A 25,801-nucleotide genomic window follows, 5' to 3' on the forward strand; every position below is an offset into this window, starting at 1 on the left:
ACAGAAATGAGTGTCTGTGCCACGGGTTTGTGATCTATTCCATCTGTCCAAACCTGTCCATAAATGACTTTTTAGCCTCTTCTGTTTGAGGGTGATGATATACCTACATTTACTCATCTTACTTCCTGAACCTTCTTATCAGGGAGTAAGAGTGCAAAAATCCAGTCAGGTATATTTGGAAAAGGATCTGCTTATTCACGACACAATGCCGAAAGACTTTTTAAAAAGCTGATACTTGACAAGATTTTGGATGAAGACTTATATATCAATGCCAATGACCAGGCAATCGCTTATGTGATGCTCGGAAATAAAGCCCAAACTGTACTAAATGGCAATTTAAAGGTATGGTATTTTTCATGTTTATTTTATTATCTCACAATGAGTTGAACCAAAATATATTACTGTGAAGTATAGTGTCTTTGTCCAAGCTTATAGATACTGAATTTATATGTACTGTTCTATATGAACATATTCTGTTCTTCTTAAATTGGAAAGAGATCTTAAAATTCAACCCAAGTAATGTAAAAAGTAATTTAATGGGTTATCAGGTCACTAAATTTTTATATATTCATTAAAGAAACATTTATCAAGAGGCTATTCTATGCTTGACACTAGAGATACAAAGATGGAGAATGCACAGCCCCTGTTCCCAGGGGGCTCACTCTCGGTGTGACAGAATAGAATTACCCCCAAAAAATGCAATTATGCATTAAATAAAGCCCCTGTATGGGTACAAGTGCACATATACCCACTCCTATCATTTGTTTCTCTCTCATAAAAGGTAGACTTTATGGAAACAGAAAATTCCAGCAGTGTGAAAAAACAAAAAGCGTTAGTAGCAAAAGTATCTCAGAGGGAAGAGATGGTTAAAAAATGTCTTGGAGAACTTACAGAAGTCTGCAAATCTCTGGGGAAAGTTTTTGGTGTCCATTACTTCAATATTTTTAACACCGTCACTCTCAAGAAGCTTGCAGGTGAGTACGCATGTATCCTTTGTTACGTGGCACAGATTAATAGGCCGAAAGTTAATCTTGCTAGGAAACTCCTTAAGTGATAAATATATCTCAGTGGTTTGTTTCTTTTTGGGGTTGTTTGTTTTGAGACAGGGTCTAGCTGTGTCACCCGGGCTGGAGTGCTGTGGTGTGATCATGGCTCACTGCAGCCTCAGCCTCCTGGGCTCAAGTGATCCTCCCACCTCAACTTCCCAAGTAGCTGGGACTACAGGTACATACCAGCATGCACAGTTAATTTTTGTATTTTTTCGTAGAGACAGAGTTTCACCATGTTGCCCAGTCTGGTCTCAAACTCTTGGCTTCAAGCGATCCTCCCGCCTCAGCCTGCCAGAGTGCTGGGATTACAGATAGGCATGAGCCACTGAGCCTGGCCTCAGTTGTTTTTATTTAATCTCTGGATTAAAATCTCAGAGAAACAATTGAAACTTACTCTTTTTCTGTTTGCTTTTGAGATGGTGTTTCACTCTTGTTGCCCAGGCTGGAGTGCAGTGACGCGATCTCAACTCATCACAACCTCTGCCTCCCGGGTTCAAGCGATTCTCCTGCCTCAGCCTCCCAAGTAGCTGGGATGACAGGCATTCGCCACCATGCCCAGCTAATTTTGTATTTTTAGTGGAGACGGGGTTTCTCCATGTTGGTCAGGCTGGATTTGAACTCCCAACCTCAGGTGATCCACCTACCTCAGCCTCCCAAAGTGCTGGGATTACAGGCGTGAGCCACCACGCCCGGCTGAAACTTATTCTTTTTTTTTTTTTTTAAGGATATCTAAGACTGTTGAATATTAATCTCATTCTTAAGATAAAATATGTTCTTTAACATATATACAGTACTTTGTTATATATGGTATAATAGTACCCTATATATGTTATATATGGTATAATTGTAATTATAGCTCTGTGCCTGTATGAAAAACACATATAATCAAAGTAAATTGTGGGCCATGCCTGTAATCCCAGCTACTCGGGAGGTTGAGGCAGGAGAATAGCTTGAACCCAGGAGGCGGAGGTCGCAGATATTCGTACATAACACAGCTGAACACTATCAGGCAGGCAAATAATCAGCACAAAAAATGAAGTGATGTCTGGTTTCGGAAATTACAATGATCCGGCCAGACGTGGTGGCTCACGCCTGTAATCCCAGCACTTTGGGAGGCCGAGGCAGGTGGATCACGAGGTCAGGAGTTCAAGACCAGCCTGCCCAACATGGCAAAACCCGTCTCTACTAAAAATACAAAAAAATCATCCGGGCGTAGTGGCAGGTGCCTGTAATCCCAGCTACTTGGGAGGCTGACGCAGGAGAATCACTTGAACCCGAGAGGCAGGATCTCACCATGTTGGCCAGGCTAGTCTCAGACTCCTGACCTCAGGTAATCCACCCACCTCAGCCTCCCAAAGTGCTGGGATTACAGGCGTGAGCCATTGCGTCTGGCCAGATTATTGTAATTTCTAAAACGAGACATCACTTCATTATTTGTGCTGATTATTTGCCTGCCTTATAGTGTTTAGCTATGTTATGTACAAATATCTTCATCCTCCACCTCCTGGGTTCAAGCTATTCTCCTGCCTCAACCTCCCAATTAGCTGGCATAACAGGCATGCGCCCACCATTTACTTTGATTATATGTATTTTTCATATAGGCACAGAGCTGTGGATAATAAAAATCAATGTCCAAATCACTAAAACACAATTCTTTCAAAAAAGCACTGTGTCATAGTTTAATTAGCAGAATTTTTTCTTCCTTAATAGTCCATAAAATAACGGTATCTTAATATAGTTGGCATCTTAGAGTCAGTGAAATATTGTAATGACCAATTGTAATATTGTAATGGGTTGGGTGCCGCGGCTCACCACCTGTAATCCCTACACTTTGGGAGGCTGAGGTGGGCAGATTACCTGAGGTCAGGAGTTAGAGACTAGCCTGGCCAACATGGTAAAACCCCTTCTCTACTAAGAATACAAAAATTAGCTGGGTGTGGTGGAGGGCACTTGTACTCCCAGCTACTTGGGAAACTGAGGCAGGAAAATTGCTTGAACCCAGGAGGTGGAGGTTGCGGTGAGCCAAGATCGCGCCACTGCACTCCAGCCTGGGTGACAGCAAGACTCCATCTCAAAAAAAAAAAAAAGTCTGCAGTGAAGAGATTGTGTTTTATGCTTCTTTGAATCTGGATCTAGCACACTGCTATGTCTTTAGTTAATAAATACTTACTGGTCTGAGTTATTTCCATGGGCAGATAGCCCAACCCAGAATTTCAGTAGTACAGTTCCTGGAAAACAACGTCTTCATATAGTTGACCAACTGGGCTATATTACCTTCCATGTTCTTCCTCATAAAATCTCATAATCATCACCTTCTGTCTTCTTCATTCCCTCTTCTACCATAATCAATCATTACAATATTTCACTGACTCTAAGATGCCAGCTATATTAAGATACTGTTACTTTATGGACTGTTAAGGAAGAAAAAATTCTGCTAATTAAACTATGACACAGTGCTTTTATTGAAAGAACTGTTTTTTTTACTGATTTAGACATTGATTTTTATTATCCACAGCTCTGTGCCTATATGAAAAATACATATAATCAAATTACTGTAGGTACCTATAAAAGTTCACATTCAAAGCCTGACTCTTCTGAGTCACTTTTTAACTGAGTTGTCCATGTCTTTGTTTTTCCCTGTGTCATCACTAACATTCTCATTAGCCATAAGGCATTTCCAGAGTGTTCCACTATTTTCCTCCAGATTTAATTGAAACCTCTGTTATCAGTTCTATTTTGAAGGTGGTGGTTTCTTGATGATACCAGAAGGTGTCAACAGAAGGTTGTACATCTCTCAGTAACAAAGATGTAATGCTGCCTCATCTACTTTAGGTGTCTTCTTTCTTAGGTCATGTAAAGCACTTGGTTGTACTTGCAAGAAACTATGGAATTGTGGGCATGTGTCCTCAGAGACAAATAGTGCTTGGGTTTTTTTTGTTTTGCTTTGTGTTTTTTTTTTTTTTTTTGGAGATAAGATCTTATTCTGTCGCCCATGCTGGGTGCAGTGGTTGAACACGGCTCACTGCAGCCTAGATCTCCTGGGCTCAAGTGATCCTCCTTACCCCAGCTTTCTGAGTAGCTGGAACTACAGGCATGTACCACCATGCTTGGCTAGCTTTTTCATTTTTTTGAAAAGACACGGCCTCACTGTTACCCAGGCTGGTCTCATACTCTTGGGCTGAAGCAATCCGCCCTGTCTCAGCCTCCCAAAGTATTGGGATTACAGGCATGAGCTACCGTGCTCAGCCAGATAGTGCTTTTCTTAATGCCAAATGTGTTCCTTGCTACTCTGTTTCAGAACTTTTCTGCATTCACAATCACTTTTTTAATGCTAATCACAGTAGAGTCTTTTTGAAGACATGTCATGGCAGTTAGACTCAATACATGAGGTACAAACAGTGCAGTGACTTTGTTGACATGCTGACAGTACTCATAGCTGTGACTAAGTTCTCACAAGCGTGAGCAGTAACAACCGCAAGGCAGCTGCCATTTAGCCATCAGCAGTTCTAAGACACATCTTGACCTCAGGAATGCTAAATTGTGAAAAGGTGCGTATCTTGGAATTGATGAAATATGGTATTTTATGGTATGTTATTTCTAGGCTCTTAGTGTAGTTTCTTAACTGTCCTCCTTACCTCCTGCTGTGAATGTGATATACATTTTAATCTTTCAAAAACTAGTAAAACTACAACAGCTGCCCAGATAAAGTATACATTTTATCAAGGGTCTACATTTCTTCCTGCCTCTCCCACTTTATCTTCCATTAAACACCCTTCATAAACCTTCTGTTCTGTCCACAGTCTGTTGCTTTTCCTCTAAACATGGGAATGATGTGAAAATCACAGATGGGAAAGGATTCGAAATCTACCCTTTGCTCAGCTCAAATACGTAGGAATGATTACTCCCTCGCTACCCAGAGCCAGTGCATCAGTCAGTCCTCCAGAGCCAGCCTCCAAAACTCACCCAAACCTTGCTTCACTGTGTCTCCACTACTGCATTCCAGTTCACTCCATCCTCACTCGCTCCTGCAACGGCTTCCACCAGGCTCCCGGATTCTACTGTTTCCTTTACAGTCAATTTCTTATACAGCAGCCAGGGTGACCTTTAAATGACAGGCTTGTCTAGCTGCAAGACTGATATGCAATCTCTATGCAGAGGACTCAGCTGGGGAAGAGTGGAGGAAGAAAAGTTTGTGCTGGAGGAAGTAACAATTTGGTTATGCCATCTAGGGTGGGGTGTACAAGTCTGGAGTGCAGAGAAGAGGCTGGAGCTGGAAATAGAAATGCAGCCTTCTCAGTAAAGACAGGGCATGCCAATCTCAGCTAGATGAGTATTGGCCATGGGAATAGTGGGCAAGAGCAGGTCTGCTCCACTCTGCGCACATGGCACAAGTCCCACCCCCAGCCTCCTCCTGCCCTGGCTCTTGCCCTTGCTCTGCCCTGGCCTGTGCCGCTGGAATTGGATGGTGGGTTCCTGCCCTCTGCGCCTGTCTGCTGCCTCTGAGGTGCTAACTTTGCCCTTTACAAAATTGGCCTGTGTTCCCAGTACCCTGCAGTTAGTTGGCACTTAGCAGACATGTGCTGAATGCGTGAATGAGCATGAATTCAGTGGGTTTTCTATGGGTGATAATTTAAATTCCTAATTTTATGCCTCTGCACAGAATCTTTATCTTCCGATCCTGAGGTTTTGCTTCAAATTGATGGTGTTACTGAAGACAAACTGGAAAAATATGGTGCGGAAGTGATTTCAGTATTACAGAAATACTCTGAGTGGACATCGCCAGGTTAGTATACAGCCATGTGTGTTCTCTAAAAGCCTGTTTAATGTGAAGCGACGCATCTCACTGAATTAGAATGATGCAGTTTCCGGGTTGTGTGAATGCTTCCTACACCTCGTCACACTGACATCCAAGTCAGCCCCCAGTGATGTGCCAGTCATCTCTGAGAGGACACTAGTGCTTTTGCCCCCTGCGGGTGCCAGTTCTGAACTTACTCATAGGATCCAAAAGGGGACCTTTGGGCCCAGGGGTTGCTAGTTCCTGTAATGCAAGTGCTCGAGGAATCAGAGCCCTGGGTGCCAGTCCCAGATCTGCCACCGTGTCATGCTGTGTGATCTTTGGCAGGCCACCAATAGCCTCTTTGTGAATCAGGTTCCTCCACCAAGGAAGAAACATGTTATCTGACAAACATGTCTAAAGATAAAATTTAAGACTAGTGTTTAAATGTTTTGGAGAAATGAGCATGAAACTAGAATGTTACTATTGTTAGTCATTGACAGAACCTGCCTGAGTGCATCATTATCAGACGTTCCCAGAGTCACGTTAGGCCTGTCCTGTGGCACCTCTAATCATGAGCTTCATCATCATTACAGCTTTAGAAATCATTGACCAGGGGGGAATGAGAACAACGAAGTATTTTGTTGCAGGCGATATTGAGAGCACAGAAGTCTTCCGCCCTCTGATAACATCACCATGTAATAGGACACAACAGACAAGCCCAATTCAGTGTTCTTCCTGCTTCCAGACAGGCAGTGTGGGGGTCTTCCCAAGGGTGATGGAAATGATGAGCAGGATGAGATGGTTCAAGTTCTTTCTTTCCCCAGTCACCTTTTTTTTTTTTTTTTTTTTTAACAGAGTCTCACTCTGTCTGGAGTCTCACTCCAGGCTGGAGTTCAGTGGTACAATCTTGGCTCACTCTGCCTCCCAGGTTCAAGCATTATCCCACCTCAGCCTCACCAGTAACTGAGACTGCAGGCCCGCACCACCATACCTGACTAATTTTTGTGTATTTTGATAGAGATGGGGTTTCACTATGTTGGCCAGACTGGTCTCAAACTTGTGACGTTAAGTGATCCACCTGCCTCAGCCTCCTAAAGTGCTGGAGTTACAGGCATGAGCCACCACACTTGGTCAGTTTCTTATAATTCTTCTATATGGTAATTCGTCCATTAAAAGCCTTGTTCCGAATACATTTTGACAGTGAGCCAGGTTTGGAGCAGCCACGGTGGAGTCCTGTGCCCTCCATGTTGCTCCTGTAGGACAAACCAGACCAGCCAGGAAATGGAGACTGGGTCTCCGTGTGACCTATCTATAGGGAGGTTTCGTGCTTTTTGGGTGCCTTGGGATGCAAATACTTATGGAAATTACCATCTTCTTTGCAAATGTGTGCTTTCATGCAGTCCCACCTCCCGCATAATATGTGACATGTTCAACCATTGTGCAAAGACAAGTTTTTTTGTCTGTGAAGAGTAAAATAGGGTCTAGAATTTTCTTATGCTCATTTACTAAGAAACTATTGTTCAAAGATGAGATACAGAACCGTTTGTTTCCCTTATATTGAGCTAATTTTTTCAGCACATTTAAAATAAGTAAAATTGCCTGCCATCTTTATACCACTTGATATTTTTTGAATTGCCTACCAGAACTAACTGCCCGATCAACAACAGGAATACAGGCCGTATGCGACAGTATGAGCTAAGCCTCATGTCTCTAGTTAACTTCAGGAGTATCACACATTTTTTAAATGAATTCTGATTCTCTTTTGTTAAAAATGAATTGCCATTGAACACTTTGGGGCTTTGTGAAGTCAAAAAAGGTTTGGTTCTTACTGAATTGTTGAATCCATATGGCAGGGAGGAAGCCAGGTTATCTGCTAAAACAGGCCCCTGCAGTGTGTCCCTTCATATAGACTAAAAACACGTGGACCAGTGCGACATCACCGGTAAACATCTGCATTTTCCATTTGTAGCTGAAGACAATTCCCCAGGGATGAGCCTGTCCAGCAGCAGAGGCCCCGGAAGAAGTACCGCTGAGGAGCTCGACGAGGAAATATCTGTATCTTCCCACTACTTTACAAGTAAAACCAGAAATGAAAGGAAAAGGAAAAAGATGCCAGCCTCCCAAAGGCCTAAGAGGAGAAAAACTGCTTCCAGTGGTTCCAAGGCAAAGGGGTAGGTTTTGTGACATCTTTGCAATATAGGGAACAAGAGAAGAAAGGACAAAAATGTAACAGCTCTGCCTTGCTTTGAAGTATTTATTAAAATAAGCCATTATTAAATATTGCCTCCCCAGTTAATAGAGTGACAATTAAGGTTTGATCCAAAGCAAAAATATTTGCTTCAAGAAACAACAAAAAATATTTGCTTCAGATGTTTAAAACATCTACTGACTAACAGTTATGACTAAAGTTTTCTTTCTTTCTTTTTGTTTTTTTATTCGGGGGCAAAGTCCGGCTCTGTTGCCCAGGCTAGAGTGCAGTGGCGCAATCTCAGCTCACTGCAACCTCTGCCTCCTGTACTCAAGTGATCCTCCCACCTCAGCCTCCTGAGTAGCTGGGACTCCAGGTGTATACCATCACTCCTGGCTACTTTTTGTATTTTTTGTACAGATGGGGTTTCCCCATGTTGCCCAGGCGGGTCTCAAACTCCTGAGCTCAAGCGATCAGCCCACTTTGGTCTCGCCAAAGTGCTGCATTACAGACTGAGCCCCCACACTCGGCCTGACTAATGCTTCTTGTTTGCAAAGATGTCTTCCATATTGATCTTCCCTTAGATATTTGTTTGCTTGTTTGGAATGATGGCTCTTCTTAAGAGACTTTTCCACCTAAATTACTATAAATCACACACCAGCTGAATAAATAACAAAGGGTTTTGTGTCCTCGTGACTTTTACGATTCTGTCAGTACTTGCTCTGCTGCTTTTATTGCTGCAGAATCCCATGGATCTCCACCTTGAGGCCGTGCACACTCCCTGCCTTTCATTAACGCCTGGGAGAATCGACCTCCCAGCCTTTGCAGGGGTAGCGAGAAGAAGCCACAACAGAGAAACCAAAAGTTCAGTCAAGCCAGGCCTCTTTAGGGTTGCATAAATGGCTTCTGTCTTCCCCTTCCCACGTTTGCCTGGGCCGCTCGTCTGGGACATGTCTGTCCTGGGTGCTTTCTGCACACCAGGGGAACAACAAAGATAGCACGGTCTGATCTGTGTGATGATCTTGGCAGTGTCCTTCTTTCTAAATAATTGCATTGTTTCCGACAGCCCCTTTTTGGTTTTCTGCCAGGGCACCCTCTGCCTTCTGGCAAGTAGGTAAGGCCTGGCAGGAGGGAGACCATTCCATCAGTCTTGAGAACGTGACCCCAAAGTAACTGCATATTGTAACAGAATTGCTTGCAGAAAAAAGAAACCAAAAAAAAGTCCACAGTCAACTTTGCAAGCTGTTGTGTTTTCTTTTGCAGTTTTTCTACCTCTTGTCCTTCTGGGTAATAAAAAACAAAAATTGAGTGGGGGAAGAGAAAGGGAGGCAGACATTACCAAATTGTCATTTTCTTGTTAAGTCCATAAACAAACATCTTGTATGTGCTAATTCTCCTGCCAGAGTACTGAAATTAAAGGCATTAGAAAACGTTAGTTTAATTTTGTGGCTTTGAGTGCGCAAGCGATCAGTAAATGTTCTTAAGTGAAGACATTTTCTTATTTCCATCATTTATTCCTCCGCTTTGGGAAATACTCATTTCCTCCATAACACAGAGCCAGAGACCTTAAAAGGCATCTGGCTCAACACCCTGGGTTTTTGAAGAGGAAGCTGAGGCCTGGCCTGGGGAGGGCTTATCGGAGGCCAACCCTGCCTAGTATCAATTTCAAAGATAGAAGCGGACACTGGCCTGCCCACACCTGCCCGGAGCACGTCCACTTCTGCGTGTTGCCTGTGGAGACTCCTAAAAAACACACATGGTCTCCCATCTCATTTTTATGTATTAGAACAAAGCAAACCATATTCCAGTGTTCAGTGCTATTGGCTCCCTTATTTAATTTTCACAACTTTTGTTTGTAAGAGTGAAGCACTTTGCAGCATCACCTGGAACCTAAACTGATAAGAAGCAGTAAAGCTCACACTCGTGCAAAAGCCAGTACCAATTTCCATGCTTGTTTTCAGTGAGCCTGGGTGTTTAAGATGGGATTATTTGTTGTTGTTGTTGTTGTTGTTGTTGTTGTTGTTGTTGTTACAGAGTTTCACTCTTGTCACCCAGGCTGGAGTGCAGTGGCACTGTCTCAGCTCACTGCAACCTCTGCCTCCCGGGTTCAAGCTATTCTCCTGCCTCAGCCTCCCAAGTAGCTGGGGTTACAGGTGCATGCCACCATGCTGGGCTAATTTTTATTTTTATTTATTTATTTATTTATTTATTTTTTTGAGACAGAGTCTCACTCTGTTGCCCAGGCTAGAGTGCAGTGGCCGGATCTCAGCTCACTGCAAGCTCCGCCTCCCAGGTTTACGCCATTCTCCTGCCTCAGCCCCAGCTAGCTTTTTTTTTTGTATTTTTTAGTAGAGACGGGGTTTCACCGTGTTAGCCAGGATGGTCTCGATCTCCTGACCTCGTGATCCGCCCATCTCGGTCTCCCAAAGTGCTGGGATTACAAGCTTGAGCCACTGTGCCCGGCCTAATTTTTGTATTTTTAGGTGGGGTTTCACCATGTTGGCCAGGCTGGTCTCAAACTCCTGACCTCAGGTGATCCACCCACCTCAGCCTCCCAAAGTGCTGGGATGACGGGCGTGAGCCACTGTGTCTGGCCAAGATGGGATTCTTTTTTAAGCCCTACCAGCTAAAGCCAGTGCGCTGTGTGACTTTGTGTTACCTTTGGAGCAGCCTCTTTGTGCTCCACTCTCCTTTCCACCAACCCAGTCTGCTCCCTGGATTGAGAGTCCCTGTGCAGTGAAAGAATAAATGTGGCTCTCTGCCAGCAGCCTCACCTCCCCACCCTACCCTCAGAGTTTTACATCTTCAGTACAACATACAATGAACCAGTTGTGTTCTGGGCTCTCTGAGTGGGAGTAAATAGATGGCCCAGGTGAAATGGAGGCTGCTGTTGGCAGATTCATTCTGTAAATCAACATAAACAGCAGGTTTTCGCTCCGGGCTTAATTTCTCAGCAGGAAATCAGCATAGGGAAACTTCAGGCTGCATCTCTGCCGGTTTAGCAGATCTTTGCCAGTTCTGCAGGAAAATTGCCCTGGAGCCAGAGTTGAAGTCATGGAGCTCCCCCAGAACGTCATTACCCACAGGCTGTGGCCCTATACCCTCAATTCAGACGGGAGGCTGCTTGCATTCCCTGGTGCCATGGAATTAATGTTGGGCCTGACATCAGCCTGGTTAAAAGCAGCAGGAAAGGCTTCTGTGGGTACTGCTGCCCACAGTCATCACTGTAAACATGCCGGCCTCATGGTTTTGTTTTTTATTTCATTTAGGGGTGGGAAGGGAGCTGTTATCTTAAGGTCTGCAAGGAAAGTGAGATGCTGGAAGGACTTTGGAATCGGCTGTGGCGGCTTCTTCCTTGGCTTTAGAAGGCAGCGAGTGGGAGGGCGAGCGGGCAGATCTCCGGGTGTAGGCAGGTGAGCCAGGGAGCTGCAGATGCGGCCCTGACAGAGACAGGCCACACCCTTGGATAAGGCAGCTCAGCCTCCCCAGGAAGCTGCATCTGCAGCCCTCCTGGGGCTTCCTGGGGCTGGCCAGGAAGACGCCCAGCTCTGCCAGTCCTGGCCTCCCAGCTCCACGCCACACGTGCTCACCCCACAGCTGCCTTGCTCTGGACTGTACAAATCCAGTCGTTCCGGGGTGCCTGTCAGCAGGGAGCTGAGGCCCTGCAGCAAGGTGTTTCACTTCCTTTATTTGGTCGGAATGGATGAGGGCATGTGAACCTCAGCTCCTCTTGTTGTAGGGCTCTGGTTGTAGGCTGCCGAAGGTGTGGGTGGAGAGAGGGGCGGTGGGTTGGTCACAAGTCAGAAAATCAAGAAACAGTCCTTCACATTTCAGAAGGACAAATCCAGGACAAATTTATATGAAGGGCAGTGGTCCTTTATTCCTTAAGTAGTAAAGGAAACTTACCTTACCTAGGGGCTTCATAGGCAGAAAATGCACAAGGACACATTAGGCCCAGGAAAGTCGTAGTGTAGCTCTGTGCAGGTTGAGAGGAAGATGGTCATTCACTTTTGGTTCCATTTAACATTTTGATTTTTTCTTTGTCACATTTCAGGGGGTCTGCCACATGTAGAAAGATATCTTCCAAAACGAAATCCTCCAGCATCATTGGATCCAGTTCAGCCTCACATACTTCTCAAGTGACATCAGGAGCCAATAGAAAATTGGGGATTATGGCTCCACCAAAGCCTATAAATAGGCCATTTCTTAAGCCTTCGTATGCATTCTCATAACAACCGAATCTCAATGTACATAGACCCTCCTTCTTGTTTGTCAGCATCTGACCATCTGTGACTATAAAGCTGTTATTCTTCTTATACCATTTGAAATTTTTACTCGTCTCTATTAATATTTAAATAAATGCTGGGGGTGATAGTTCTTTTTAAAATAAACATTTTCTTTTGAATAAGCATGTTTTGCTGCCACTGCAAGTGTTGTGGCCGTTGTTTCTCAGAACGTCTGAGGCAGCAGCTGAATCATCTCAGTGCAAGAGATTCTGAGCATAACACGAAACCCAGAAGCCAAAGGAAGAGCCACATGTGGGCCCTTGTGAAACTAAAGCTTTTTGTATGAGACAACACAAACAAAATTAAAAGACAAATGACGGGGAAAAGAGGAGAAAATATATTACAAAGGATTAGTATCCATCATATACCAAATACCTGTGAACCAGTCAGAAACATCCCAGTGGGCAGGTGAACCAAGGATGTGAACAGGCTAGTCTCAGAAGAAGAAATACACATGCCCACGGCTGGGTGCCGTGGCTCACGCCTGTGATCCCAGCACTTTGGGAGGCCGAGGCAGAAGGATCATGAGGTCAGGAGTTCGAGACTAGCCTGACCAACATGGTGAAACCCCGTCTCTATTAAAAATACAAAAATTAGCCAGGTGTGGTGTACAGGCACGACTGTAGTCCCAGCTACTCGGGAGGCTGAGGCAGGAGAATCGCTTGAACCCGGGAGGCAGAGATTGCAGTGAGCCAAGATCATGCCGTTGCAGTCCAGCCTGGGCAACAGAGTGAGACTCCGTCCTAAAAAAAAAAAAAGAAGGAAAGAAATACACATGCTCTGCAAATACGTGAAAATGGTCAATCTCCCTGAATACAAATATGATAAAACCACGTGAGTTCATTCTTTTGCCTACAAATTTACACTGGATAATATCCCAGTATTTGGGGTCAGCGAGAAAGGTTGGCAGGTTGTTTGGGTGGCGTGTGTGGCAGTTCCTCTAGTCCTTTGGTATTGTGGTGGCCTCGCTTTTCAGGATGCTCCATAATGGGCTGATTGGCCCCAGCATCCTAGGTAGGATTTTGGCCTCTCTTGCCTCAACTCCAGTGGCCTTGTTTTTGCAGACATGGGTTTCTCAGCTCTAGGTCACCTTTGGGTCCCACACAGCAAGGAAGTGGCATAAGTCGTGAAACACACACCTCGGCCTGCCCCTTGTGTGGTGTTACCTGTGACCTCACTTAGGAGGGTATAGCTGGGAAGACCCTTCCTGTGCCAAAGCCAAAGGTGTGAAGAAGGGGTTGATTGGAAGCCATGTGGCCTCCACCTGGTGACTCAGTCCTGAGAGGGACCCTGCACCCACCCTGAGGACCCACCCTTGTGGTAGCACACCAACTTCCTGCCTCCTGGGCTGTCTGTGAGCCCCAACTGCGGCCTGTGGGCTTTTGGCTCCTCATTTAATGGGGTTGACTGGCCAGGTGACTTTGCTGAGGGCTGAGCACCATTAGCACGAATGCCTTCCGGATCTGACATTTTCAGAGGCCATCCTTCTGGCCAGAAGAACCTTCTCTGGGGATGAGGAGTGGAAAGGAGACAAAGTAGCCAGAAGTTGAGGCACCTGGGGTAATGTCCACAGCATGAGGCCACCTTGGAGAGTTGCTGATCCAGCCAGCGCATCTGGCAGGAGGCATGTCCGTTCCACCTGCTGCAGCAGCTCTGGCTTTGTTGGTGGGGATGGACCCCAGCACCGACAGGTCACTGCTGGGCTCTGACCTCATCCACTCGTTCCTTCTGGAGATGGAGCTTATCCCTCAGGGTCGCAGGCTGTGCCTCCAGGGGCTCCCAGGGCTGTGGGGGAACAGATGAAAATAACATGTGCAGGGCCTGAAGGTGGAGAGCAGAGGCCATGTGGGGCCCACACTACCTACAGCCCTTCCCCATGTCCTGGGAAGATGACAGGGTGGCTCGCCCCTGCCTCCCAGCAAGGAACCTGAGGCTTAGAGACCTCTGATTTGCCTAAGCTCAAATGACCACAAGTGGCAGAGCCAGGCCCCACACCCAACTCTTGAAAACATTCTGGGTTGGAACAGGCTCTGCTCAGTTTCTCAGGACCCGGGAACAGGCACAGAAAATGCAAGCAGCCTCCTTCCTCCAGCTCATCTTCCAGCCCTCCCAGACCCCCAGGGAAGGCTCTGCATTCGCCCAGCGTAACCCCAGGAGGGCAGAAGCAGGCAAACTTTCTCTGAACCGATGCCAAGGCCTTGAAGCCAAAGACAGGTCCACGGTGACAGCAAAGCTTCTCTGGGCTGGGCCCTGCTGGTGCCCCTCCATGGGCACAAATTGCCACCACCTGGGATAGGAGAGGGCACAAGTCCACCAGGGAGTGCCAGCCTGGGACCCATCACGGGCCCATCCTTCCCTAGGTACAGGAAGGCCCGACTCTCCCACACTCACTTGTCACCCTTCTGGAGGGCACAGGCAGGACTGGAATCTGGCTCTGCAGCTGCACATATGCCCTGCTGAGGCCCTCACACTGCAGAACGCTGGCCGGCAGGCCCTTGCTCACCTCCAGGGACAGAACCAACCACTCTCAGAGGAAAAGAACAAGCATGGAGAGCCCCCCACCCCACCGGCACTGTGCCAAGGGCTGTTTCGGGAACTCAGGTAATTCACTTCTTCCATCCCTCCCGCAGCCCTGGGAGGCAGGCACATGATGTTGGCCTTTTTTATGCAGAAACCAGAATTCAGAGAGGTTATGTAACTTGCCCAAATCCACGCAGCTAGGAAGTGGTAGTAAGTAGGGTAATACACATCTCGATGTGCCCTGAAGAGTCCCAGTTTACATCCGTTGTCCCTGTGTGATAATTAACACAGCTCACTTTCATTCTCAGAAGTGCTCCAGTTCAGACAAGTTCAGTGGCATCAAGAATCTAAGCTCTTTTCCTCAACTATCCAACCTCCTCTCCCAACCCCACTTTCCAGCCAGAGCCTCAGGGGCCACCTGCTGTCACCTGTTCAAAACTCCTGGCCTCTGCTGCAGGCTCCAGGCACAGAGGCTGCACAATTATCAGCCAGCATCGCTCAGCTGCGGCTTTTCTCCAGAAGAGGAAGCGGAGGCTGTGGTCCAGGCCCTCTCGTTCTTCTTGAGAAACTGCTGCTTCTCCCACTCCTGCAGCCGTCTGGAACTGCTCTGAGGCCCCGAGACCCACCCTGTCCTTTGGAGGCTCCCAGAGTCCCAGCCCGGCTCTTTCTGTGGCTCAGAGCTGCTGCCTGGGTGGGGAGCAGCAGGCAGCAGCTGTCAACCTCCCCCAGCCTGGGACCCCCTGCTGGCAGAGGCCTCTGGGCAGAGACATGGCTGATGGGTCTTCTGTAGCAGCTGGAGTGAAATCCCCAGTGGCTCCAGCAGCCACTTCTCCCTCAGTGCAGCTGCCACAGCCCCGTGTGGCCTCAAAGCCAGGGCTCAGAGAAGCCAGCTGGTGGGCACACCCAGGGGACCCGAGCCTGGCCCAGAGCCTGCTAGGTGCTCCAGTTCATGAGTGCAGCAACCACTAGTAAGCAGGGGCTCAACTCTGCAGCTGTGCAGGGCAGACCCAGGACTTCGGGGACAAGCCCCTCGGCCTGCAGAAGGCTCCTGCTTTCCAAAATGCACTCACGCTGCTGTTCCTCCCACCCTGGAAAGGCTCCTCGGCTGGCCCACGCTCCCTGTTGGCAGGAGAGGAAGGAGGAAGGGAGAAAACCCTCCCTGGTTGGGGTGGGCTGTGGACCCTCCCCCACATGGTCACCACTGGGAAGAAGGACAGGACAAGGTAGACAGAAGCCAGAAGTAGAGTCCAGAAAGCCCCAGTCACGGCGAGGCGTCCCAGAACAGGTCTGAGGCTGGTCCCTGCAGCTAACCAAGGTGAAGGTTGGGGTTCTGGCATCATCACAGCTCAACTGTGTGGTTCCACGGCCCCCAGAGGGTTCGGGGAACCCTGAGATGGTGCCGGATGGCACTCTGATGGTGTCTAGGCTCGGGTCTATTCAGGATGTGGGAATTCACCCCAGAGAGCCTGTCTGTCCCCATGGGTCCCACACACAGGGCCTGCCACACACACAGGCCACAGGCGTCTGCCTGTCCCGGCCCCATCTACTCAATCCCTGCCAGGAGCCACAAGGCCCCATGAAGGTCAGGCCCTGGCATTATGCCTGGGCCAGGAGTGGAGCAGAGAGCTCAGGTCCCTGCTTCCTGCAGGGAAGACTCTCCTCAGTGGGATAGAACCTGGAGCAGGGACCCTTAGGGTAGGAGGTGGCAATGGTGTCCCGGGAACTGCTGACGCGGAGTAAGGGTCTGAAGAGCCACCACTAGCAGACCTGAAACCCCCGCCTGGAAGGAAGGACATCAGAGACACTGAGAGACACTGGGACTTCTGCCCAGAGCCCTGCTTGGGCTCAGAAAGGGATGGCCCCCTCCACTGTGGCCCCCACAGCTGTGGGAGCATTGAGACGTTGTGACGGGGACGCAGTTAACCCCGCTAACCCCAGAGATGAACTCAGCAGTTAGCACCAGGGAGATCGGAGGTCTGCCCATGCCAGCCCCACCACAGACACCCCATCTGCAAGGCTGGATGTTAATATGAGGACAGAGACCTGTGCAGCCATCGTCACCACAGGTCCCTTGCACCCAAATGAGAGCCAGCCTGGAGTGGGAGGGACCCGGCCCCTTCCTCAGCCACCGAGTGCCCTTGGCAAGTTCTGTGGCCTCTCTGAGTCCCAGTGTCTCATCTGCACCATAAACATGCCACTTGGTCCTGACCTCCAGGGCTGCTGTGGCATCCTTTTGGTCAGATATTCCACAAACATTTCTTGGCCAGAGCAGCGCTCCAGGCATGGTTCAGCCTTCAACCAGGGCACAGACAGGGAGTGAAGCGCCCCAGGGAGAGGAGAGAGCAGTGTTGTAGTATGCGGGGGTGGGGGTGAAGACCCCAGGGCACCTGGGCCAGTGGGAGTGGGGGAGGGTGCCCAGGGGGCTGAAGCAGCCAAGTGACCTCCAGGCTGACCATCCCAGTGTCCAGCCACCCTCGCTGAAGCCACCCTGTGCTCTCCTTTGTGGTCCCCTCCTCACCTAGGAAGAGCAGAAAGGACACAGCGCCCACCGGCGGGACCCCCTTCCTGAGCAGAAAGCGCCCTGTGCCAGCCTGGCCACCACCTCACTGTGAGGACGTGCGCAGCCTGGGCTGGGCCACCTGCCTGTATGAGCTCCGGCCCAGCAAGTGGGCACAATGGGGGTGACCCCAGCACACCTGTCAGGACCCCTGCTCCATAGGGCCTGCCACTCTCTCCACAGGCCTCAGCTTAGGGTCTGTACCTTTGTCCCACATCTGGGTTCCAGCCCCAGGGACTTGGCACACAGCAGGTGCCTAAAAACAGCTTGTTGGATGGATAGATGAGCGGACGGGTGGGTGAGTGGGCGCAGGGGCGCTGTGAAGACATCTGTCTCACTGCCTTCTCATGGGAGGATAAGATACAAGGAGGAGACGGGGCCTCAGGCCGGCAGGGCCTTAAAATCCTGCAGCCCCCCGGCCAGCACCAGGCCAGTGGGAACGGTGGCCCAGGTCACCGAAGGCTCCCTTGTTACTTCTGCTGGCTTCATCTGGAGAAGTAGAAGCTGCTTTCCAGCTGGCTTCAGTTTTCACTTAGATTTTCTTCTTTTTTTTTTTTTTTTTTTTTTTTTTTTTTGAGGCGGAGTCTTGCTCTGTCGCCCAGGCTGGAGTGCAGTGGCGCCATCTGGGCTCACTACAAGCTCCGCCTCCCAGGTTCACACCATTCTCCTGCCTCAGCCTCCCGAGTAGCTGGGACTACAGACACCCGCTACCACGTCTGGCTAATTTTTTTTGTATTTTTTTTTTTTTTAGTAGAGACGGGTTCACTGTGTTAGCCAGGATGGTCTCGATCTCCTGACCTCAGGTGATCCGCCTGCCTCGGCCTCCCAAAATGCTGGGATTGCAGACATAAGTCACTATGCCCGGCCTAGGTTTTTTTTTTCTCTTCTGTTTTTTATTTTTATTGTTGTTGTTGTTATTGTTTGAGACAGAGTCTTGCTCTGTTACCCAGGCTGGAGTGCGATGGCACGATCTCGGCTTACTGCAACCTCCGCCTCCTGGGTTCAAGCAATTCTCCTGTCTCAGCCTCCCGAGTAGCTGGGATTACAGGTGCCCGCCGCCACACCCAGCTAATTTTTTGTATTTTTAGTAGAGATTGGTTTTCACCATGTTGGACAGGCTGGTCTTGAACTCCTGACCTCAGGTGATCCACCCACCTCGGCCTCCCAAAGTGCTGGGATTACAGGCATGAGCCCCCGTGCCTGGCCTAGGTTTTCTTTTGCTTGTGTACTAATGTTTTTGGCCAGTTGGCGTCTTATTTGTGCTGAAAGAGCAAGCCAGTTTCTTCACTTTGAGCTGCATTGTCTATCATGTGAAGATTTTCATAACCACAGTGTCTGCTTCTAGCTCTCTTTCCTATCCTGCGCTTCCAGAGTTTACTTGTGTGTGAGGAAGGCTTTTGTGGGGACCAAGGTGCATGGAGCAGTTGGGAGGTAAAACTTTGTCACTGGGTCCTACCTGTGCAGAACTTCAGTCCCAGCTGAGAAAGCAAGGGCCAGGGCAGTAGTTCTCAAACTTGTGTTAACCTCGGTCACCTGGAGGGCTGGTTGTGGCACGGCTTCCAATGCAGCAAGTCTGGGGTGCACCCCAGGGGTGAGCATTTCCACCTGGCCTCCTGGTGGTCCCGACGCTGCCAGCCCCAGGTGAATACAAACCGCAGCTGCTGGGAATTTTAGCTCTGAGGTCTTGGGCAAGGGATTCTCCTCTCCTTCATCCTTGGTTTCCCATCTGCAAGAGTGAGGGAGTAGGGTGCAGTGGCTCACACCTGTAATCCCAGCACTTTGGGAGGCCAAGGTGGGAGGATCACCTGAGCCTAGGAGTCCGACACCAGCCTGGGCAACATAGCAAGACCCCCGTCTCTACAAAAAAATTAAAAAATTAGCCCGGCTGGTGGTGTGCTCCTGTAGTCACAGCTATTCAGGAAGCTGAGGCAGGAGGATCTCTTGAGCCTGGGAAGTTGAGACTGCTGTGAGCCGTGAGCCATGACCATATCACTGTACGTCAGCCTGGGCAACAGAGTGAGACCCTCTCTCAAAAAAAAAAAAAATGTGAGGGCATCAGACTCCATGATGGCTGTCACCTCCATCCTCAAGTTGGACAGGCCTGTTGGGGTGGGCTGGGGATCCGTGGGCGGGATGGTGTTTGAGAATGTGGAAGTGGAACAGCCTTGCACGGGAGCCATTTTCAGGAAAGGGACTCATGACAAAGCCAGGGTTCTAAGCCCCTTCCCACACCAAAGGGCCTCTTAGAGAGAGACTCGGAACTTAAAGGGAGACTCAGCAACCAGGAAGCAAGAAGCAAAAGCACCACTCCCAGCAGGCATTTTGCAGTATACGAGAGGCAAAGGAAACCTCCTTTAAAACTCTGGAAACAAGCGTAAACTGACATTTCCCAGGCCCTACCAGCCTGGGAGTCAAATGAGGTCACGTTACCACCCAAATCTGTCTGAGAACAGAGTCCTGTCTCCCTGCCGGGCCAGGCAAATGCCACTTCAAGATACAGTCTGTTGAGAACTCCTAGATGGGGACCTTAGACTCCAACATGTGATGAAGGCTTTCTAGAAAAATTCAATTGCAGGGTTTGCTCAGAGCCCGCTCTTGCCTGGGCCCCAGCAGGATCCAATGGCCTCAGCGGGAAATAGACTCAAGTCCCAGAACAGGATGGGGGACACTCAACCAATTTCTTTTTTTTTTTTTTTTTTTTTGAGACGGAGTCTGGCTCTGTCGTCCAGGCTGGAGTGCTGTGGCCAGATCTTGGCTCACTGCAAGCTCCACCTCCCGGGTTTACGCCATTCTCCTGCCTCAGCCTCCCGAGTAGCTGGGACTACAGGCGCCCGCCACCTCGCCCGGCTAGTTTTTGTATTTTTTAGTAGAGACGGGGGTTTCACCATGTTAGCCAGGATGGTCTCGATCTCCTGACCTCAAGATTCACCCGTCTCGGCCTCCCAAAGTGCTGGGATTAGAGGCTTGAGCCACCACGCCCGGCCCAATTTCTTTTCTATTCTTTTTTTGTTCTATTCTATTCTATTCTATTCTATTCTATTCTATTCTATTTTTTCTTTTTCTTTTTCTTTTCTTTTTTTTTTTTTTGAGATAAGGTCTCGCTCTGTCACCCAGGCTGGAGTGCAATGGCATGATCTCGGCTCACTGCAACCTCTGCCTCCTGGGTTCAAGCGATTCTTGTACCTCAGCCTCCCAAGTAGCTGGGACCACAGGTGCCAGCCACCACGCCCAAATACAAAAAATACAAATAATTTTTGTATTTTTAGTAGCGACAGAGTTTCACCATGTTGGCCAGGCTGGTCTTGAACTCCTCACCTCAGGTGATCTTCCTGCCTCAGCATCCCAAAGTGCTGGGATTATAAGCATGAGCCATCATGCTGGGCCTCCAATTTCTTTTTTTTTTTTTTTTTTTTTTTTTTTGAGACGGAGTCTCGCTCTGTCGCCCAGGCTAGAGTGCAGTGGCCGGATCTCAGCTCACTACAAGCTCCGCCTCCCGGGTTTACGCCATTCTCCTGCCTCAGCCTCCCGAGTAGCTCAGACTACAGGTGTCCGCCACCTTGCCCGGCTAGTTTTTTGTATTTTTTAGTAGAGACGGGGTTTCACCGGGTTAGCCAGGATGGTCTCGATCTCCTGACCTCGTGATCCGCCCGTCTCGGCCTCCCAAAGTGCTGGGATTACAGGCTTGAGCCACCGCACCCGGCCTGGGCCTCCAATTTCTTAGACTATCGAATGGCCCCAGAGTCAGATTGCTTGGGGTCAAAGGCCACTTTCACCACCTGCTGTGTGACCTTGAGCCCTTGAGCAAGTTATTTAACTTCTCTGTGCCTCAGGGAGCTCATAACAGCACTATACTGTAGGATCGTGCCAGATCTGTCCCATAGACCCTGGGAAATTAATGAAATGAGTACTCAGACACAGGTACGCAGTGTAAGAGCAGCTAGGTGACTGCCTGGCTCTAGTGGCTAGAGAGCAGCCCTAAGAAGCTGGAGCTGCTTGCTTTTATTCAGTGAAGGCACAATACGGAAAACCTGGAGCCAACGCGACCTGCAGGTAATTAACAATTATTATGGCCAGGTGTGTTGGCTCACGCCTGTAATCCCAGCACTTTGGGAGGCCAAGGCAGGTGGATCACAAGGTCAGGAGTTCAAGACCAGCCTGGCCAAGATGGTGAAACCCTGTCTCTACCAAAAGTACAAAAATTAGCCAGGAGTGGTGGCAGGCCCCTGTAATCCCAGCTACTCGTGAGGACGAGGCAGAAGAATTGCTTGAATCCTGGGGTGGCAGAGGTTGCAGTGAGCTGAGATAGTGACACTGCACTTTAGCCTGGGTGACAGAGTGAGACTCTATCTCAAAAAAAAAAAAAAAATTATTGTTCCCCTTTCGGAGAACCTCACACGTGCATGATCAAAGGTCAGTGCCTAGTCAACATAAGTAAACAAGCCTTTTAAGATAAATTTCCCCACACTTCCTTGTACCTACTCCTTGCCCTTTGCCTCAGGGTTATAGAACAGCTGCCTTCAGCTACTCTTCCCCGGGGCTCTACAAAACCTTCTGACCTTTCAGAAGGTTTGCATCCTTTCCCTATAGTTTTTCCCACCACTCTAATCCCCTACAGGGTCGACTGGGGGATTATAAGGACTAACAGGATAATGCCTGCTCAGCCCATAACAGAGTGCCTGGCTCTCAGTGAAGGTTATTGTAGCGTAATATGTAGACCCACACTGTATGTACTCGTTGCTTGCTGCATCTATTTGTGCAGAAGTTGATTGGTGGATAAACAGGACATCATTTTCACTCAATGGGGCTCAGCCAATCTCAACCTAATCCTTTTATGGAATCAGTCTCCAAAAAAGAAGCCTCCTTCAGGCATGGCTACACCCAGCTATCTAAACATAATGTAAGCATCCACATTTTGGAGCTCTGGAAATTGCAGAACAGGCAGACAGCACCCCATAATATAGGTCTCAATCCAAGCTCTAGGAACGCCTGGAAAATCCTGAAATAGGTGTCAGAGGGTATTTAAATCCCTCAAGGGCATGTATTATTCTTGTGTGTCTTTGCAGATTTCTGGGAAAGGGACCACAATTTTTCTCAGGTTGTCAAAGGAGCCAGCAACCCCCAAAAGGTGTGAGATTCTGCCTCAGGAAAGCTGATGCAGGCCTCAGCAGGTGCCCTGAACAGCACAGACACTCCCAGGGACACCCTGGGCATCCCAAGGCATCAAAACCCCAGGGCAAAGATGGGAGTGGCTCACTCCGCATCTCCTTTGCTGAGAGCCAAGCCCTCTCCAAAGCCAGGAGAAAACAACAAAATCGGACGGCAGCACACACTCAGAAGTGTGAACCCCTGGCGAGCAAGCATCATTCCAGTTAGCCGCGATGACAGGCTGCCTGTGACTTAGGACACAGAGTGGCTCTGTGTTATCACAAACAGCAAGGGGTTCAGGAGGCGGTAGGTCTGCAGGGGACAGGACACAGGACATGGGACCTGTGTGCAGCCCACGGGGCAGTTCAGACCAAATGGCCAGAGGCGGCACCACGGCTGCCCCGAGCCCTTGGCCTCTCTGAGCTTCTCTCTCTCACCTGAGAAATGGGATTCCAGGGAAAATGGGTAGCAGTCACCTAGCCCACCTTCCTCCACGGTTGCTGTGAAGAGCCCAGAAGCCATGGATATGGGCGACTCATTTGAGGTCAGCTTCAGAAGCAGCGGGCCCTGGGTAGCCACATTGACACCCCGCACCAGCGCTTCCTCCTGGGGGCTCCTGGGTCCAAGGGAGTGGTGACAGTCCCTGCCACAGGGATGCAGAGTCTGCAATGTACAAACATGCTTTGTGCACATTGGGAGCCTGGCAAGCTGTAGCCCTTGTCATGATTCACGCTCCCTGGGGATACTTGGGGGCTGCTGTGGGCACCCCCCCACACCCCGCTTTTGGTCAGGGCTGTGCCAGCAGAAGGCTGGGGCTGGACAATAGAGGGGAAGTTGGGGCCGGGTGGGAGGTGGGAAAGGAGGAAGGGGGGAAATTTAGCAAGGAAAGAGCAGAAACGTCCCAGACAGAAATTAAATTGCAGTTCTGTGGTGAACAGTGAGAGTCCTTTTTCCCATATCCTCACCGAAAAATTCCAATACAATCTTTGCCACCTTGTGTCATAGATCTATTTTGAGTTCCCTCGCGGTTCCTGAGCTCCTATGCTTAGTGTGCGCCGGGCTCTGCCTTCTGGGTTCAAGTGATTATTATTATTATTTGAGATGGAGTCTCGCTCTGTCTGTCGCCCCAGGCTGGAGTGCAGTGGCATGATATCAGCTCACTACAACCTCTGTCTCTTGGGTTCAAGTGATTCTCCTGCCTCAGCCTCCCAAGTAGCTGGGATTACAGGTGCATGACATCATGCCTGGCTAATTTTTGTATTTTTAGTAGACGTGGGGTTTCACCATGTTGGCCAGGCTAGTCTTGTACTCCTGGCCTCAAATAATCCACCCAACTAGGCCTCCCAAAGTGCTGGGATTACAGGTGTGAGCCACCATGCCCAGCCTGCGATTCTTGTACCTCAGCTCAGCTCTTCACATGAATTCATCCTCACAACCATAGGGGGTTGGGGAGGTCCAATAATTTTTCCCTTTTCACAGCCAAAGCAGCTGAATCACCAAGGCCATGAAACAAGTAAAGGAGGATCTGCCTGGCGTTCACCAGGCTGGTCCCGCCAGGTCACTGCAAAGTGGGGCAAGATGAGAACAGGGCCAGGGACTGATGACACCCAAGGCACCCCAGCAGGACATCCTGGCCCAACTGCCCTCCGGAGTCCCGGCCCAGGGTCCCGGTCAGAGGGCCAAGCTTTGCTACTAGTCATGGCCCAAGTAGCCTGTAGCTTCTTCCCCAGATGGATGTGGGATCCTCCCAGGAAGACCTGACCCAACCTAATCCCAGCCTCCCCACCTTTTCTGATGCTGTTTCCTTACCTGGACCTCTCCACCCACTGCTCGGCTCACGCTCACACTGGGCTCAGCTCTGCTTGGACACGGCTGCCCTGACAGTGCGTGGCAGGGACGAGGGGAGGCGGGGGGTCACTGCTCCTGGGAGGGCTGGGATTGGCAGTGAGCTCTTGGTCTGGCCACCCTCCCTCCATGAGGTTCAAGACCAAAGTTCCCGTGGGAAGGCCACAACCATTTCTTCTGTGAGGCCCGGAAATGGGAATGGGTTCCTCATACTAAAGACAAAGACCTTCCTGGCCAGGTGCAGTGGTTCACGCCTATAATCCCAGCACTGACCTCACTAGAGGTCAGGAGTTCAAGACCACCCTGGCCAACATGGTGAGGTGAAACCCTATCTCTACTAAAAACACAAAATTAGCCAGGTGTGGTGGTACGTGCCTGTAGTCCCAGCTACTAGAGAGGCTGAGGCACGCGAATTGCTTGAACCCAGGAGGCGGAGGTTGCAGCGAACCGAGATCATGCCACTGCACTCTAGCCTGAGAGACAGAGTGAAACTCTGTGTCAAAAAAAAATTAAAAAAAAAAAAAATTTAAGACCTTCCTGCTTCCTGAAGTGGGCCACCCTGATCCCAGCCCCCCAGATCTGGAGTCAGCATTTCCAATTCTTCAAACCTGCCTGTTGCTGACGTGCTGGGTGACCTTGGGCAAGTCACTTCACCTCTCTGTGCCTCAAAGGCCTCACCAATAGAATGATCCTCATTGGAAGCTGATAATCAAATCCGCCCACCCACGTGGACATTCCAGGACTGTTCAATTTCAGTGCCATGTGGACTTACATAAGCAGGGCTACATTTATTTAATTTGAGTAAAATGCAAATGTTCCTGGCAGATGAGTCAGCACTTAACCCCAAGCCTGCTCAGTCGCGTCACTTGGGCGGGAGTGAGAGGTCCCACCCAGACCCACAGACCTCTGCTCTTGGGGTGGACAGGCCCTGGAGATTTGCATTTTGCAGAGACTGCTGAGGAGGCGAGTTCAGACTTTAGAAGGCAGGATGAGGGGAGAACACAGACGCTCCCACCCCAATACCTGACCACATGCGCAACAATGACAAATTTTTGGGAAAAGAGTGAGCCAACAGGACGAGGTGGGTGGATTACCTAAGGTCAGGAGTCGGAGACCATCCTGGCAAACATGGTGAAACCCCATCTCTACTAAAAATACAAAAATGAGCTGGCTGTGATGGTTCACTTGTGGTCCCAGCTACTCAGGAGGCTCCGGCAGGAGAATTGCTTGCACCCAGGAGATGGAGGTTGCAGTGAGCCGAGATCTTGCCACTGCACTCCAGCCTGGGTGACAGAGTGAGAAGGGGCCTCCAGGGCTGTCGTGTTCAGCTGCTGGGGTGAGGAGTAGGGCAGAAGGGGCTGGGCACAGGGTGTTTAGGGGATGACAGGGCAGAAAAGACCTGTGGCCCCCAACAGGGTGGCCTCAGTCGGGGGG

General features: G+C 49.3%; 1 protein-coding gene and 1 long non-coding RNA gene across 6 annotated transcripts in view; one reads left to right on the top strand and one right to left on the bottom strand.

Moving 5' to 3' along the window:
* BLM (BLM RecQ like helicase) overlaps nucleotides 1-12,422 on the top strand; it is a 106,648-nt gene extending 94,226 nt beyond the window's left edge. For 3 of the 4 annotated variants that reach the window (XM_050798031.1, XM_050798030.1, XM_050798033.1), the window contains 5 exons: nucleotides 143-342; nucleotides 782-974; nucleotides 5,710-5,832; nucleotides 7,796-7,997; nucleotides 12,069-12,422. In XM_050798031.1, the coding sequence (XP_050653988.1) occupies nucleotides 143-342; nucleotides 782-974; nucleotides 5,710-5,832; nucleotides 7,796-7,997; nucleotides 12,069-12,246 (896 nt within the window). In that variant the 3' untranslated portion in view covers nucleotides 12,247-12,422. The other variant, XM_050798032.1, reaches the window with a different exon arrangement.
* Nucleotides 10,988-24,524, bottom strand: LOC126959096 (uncharacterized). Of its 2 annotated transcripts, XR_007727473.1 has the most exons (5): nucleotides 24,332-24,524; nucleotides 18,834-19,103; nucleotides 13,856-14,085; nucleotides 11,605-11,990; nucleotides 10,988-11,454 (listed from the first exon to the last, which is right to left on the bottom strand). It is a non-coding gene; the product is annotated as an uncharacterized LOC126959096 (long non-coding RNA). The 2 variants fall into 2 exon arrangements; XR_007727472.1 differs by having other exon boundaries at nucleotides 10,988-11,990.
* Nucleotides 24,525-25,801: the final 1,277 nt, after the last annotated feature.

The sequence above is a fragment of the Macaca thibetana genome, chromosome 7, assembly GCF_024542745.1.
Source record: "Macaca thibetana thibetana isolate TM-01 chromosome 7, ASM2454274v1, whole genome shotgun sequence".
In the NCBI taxonomy this organism is placed as follows: Eukaryota; Metazoa; Chordata; class Mammalia; order Primates; family Cercopithecidae; genus Macaca; species Macaca thibetana.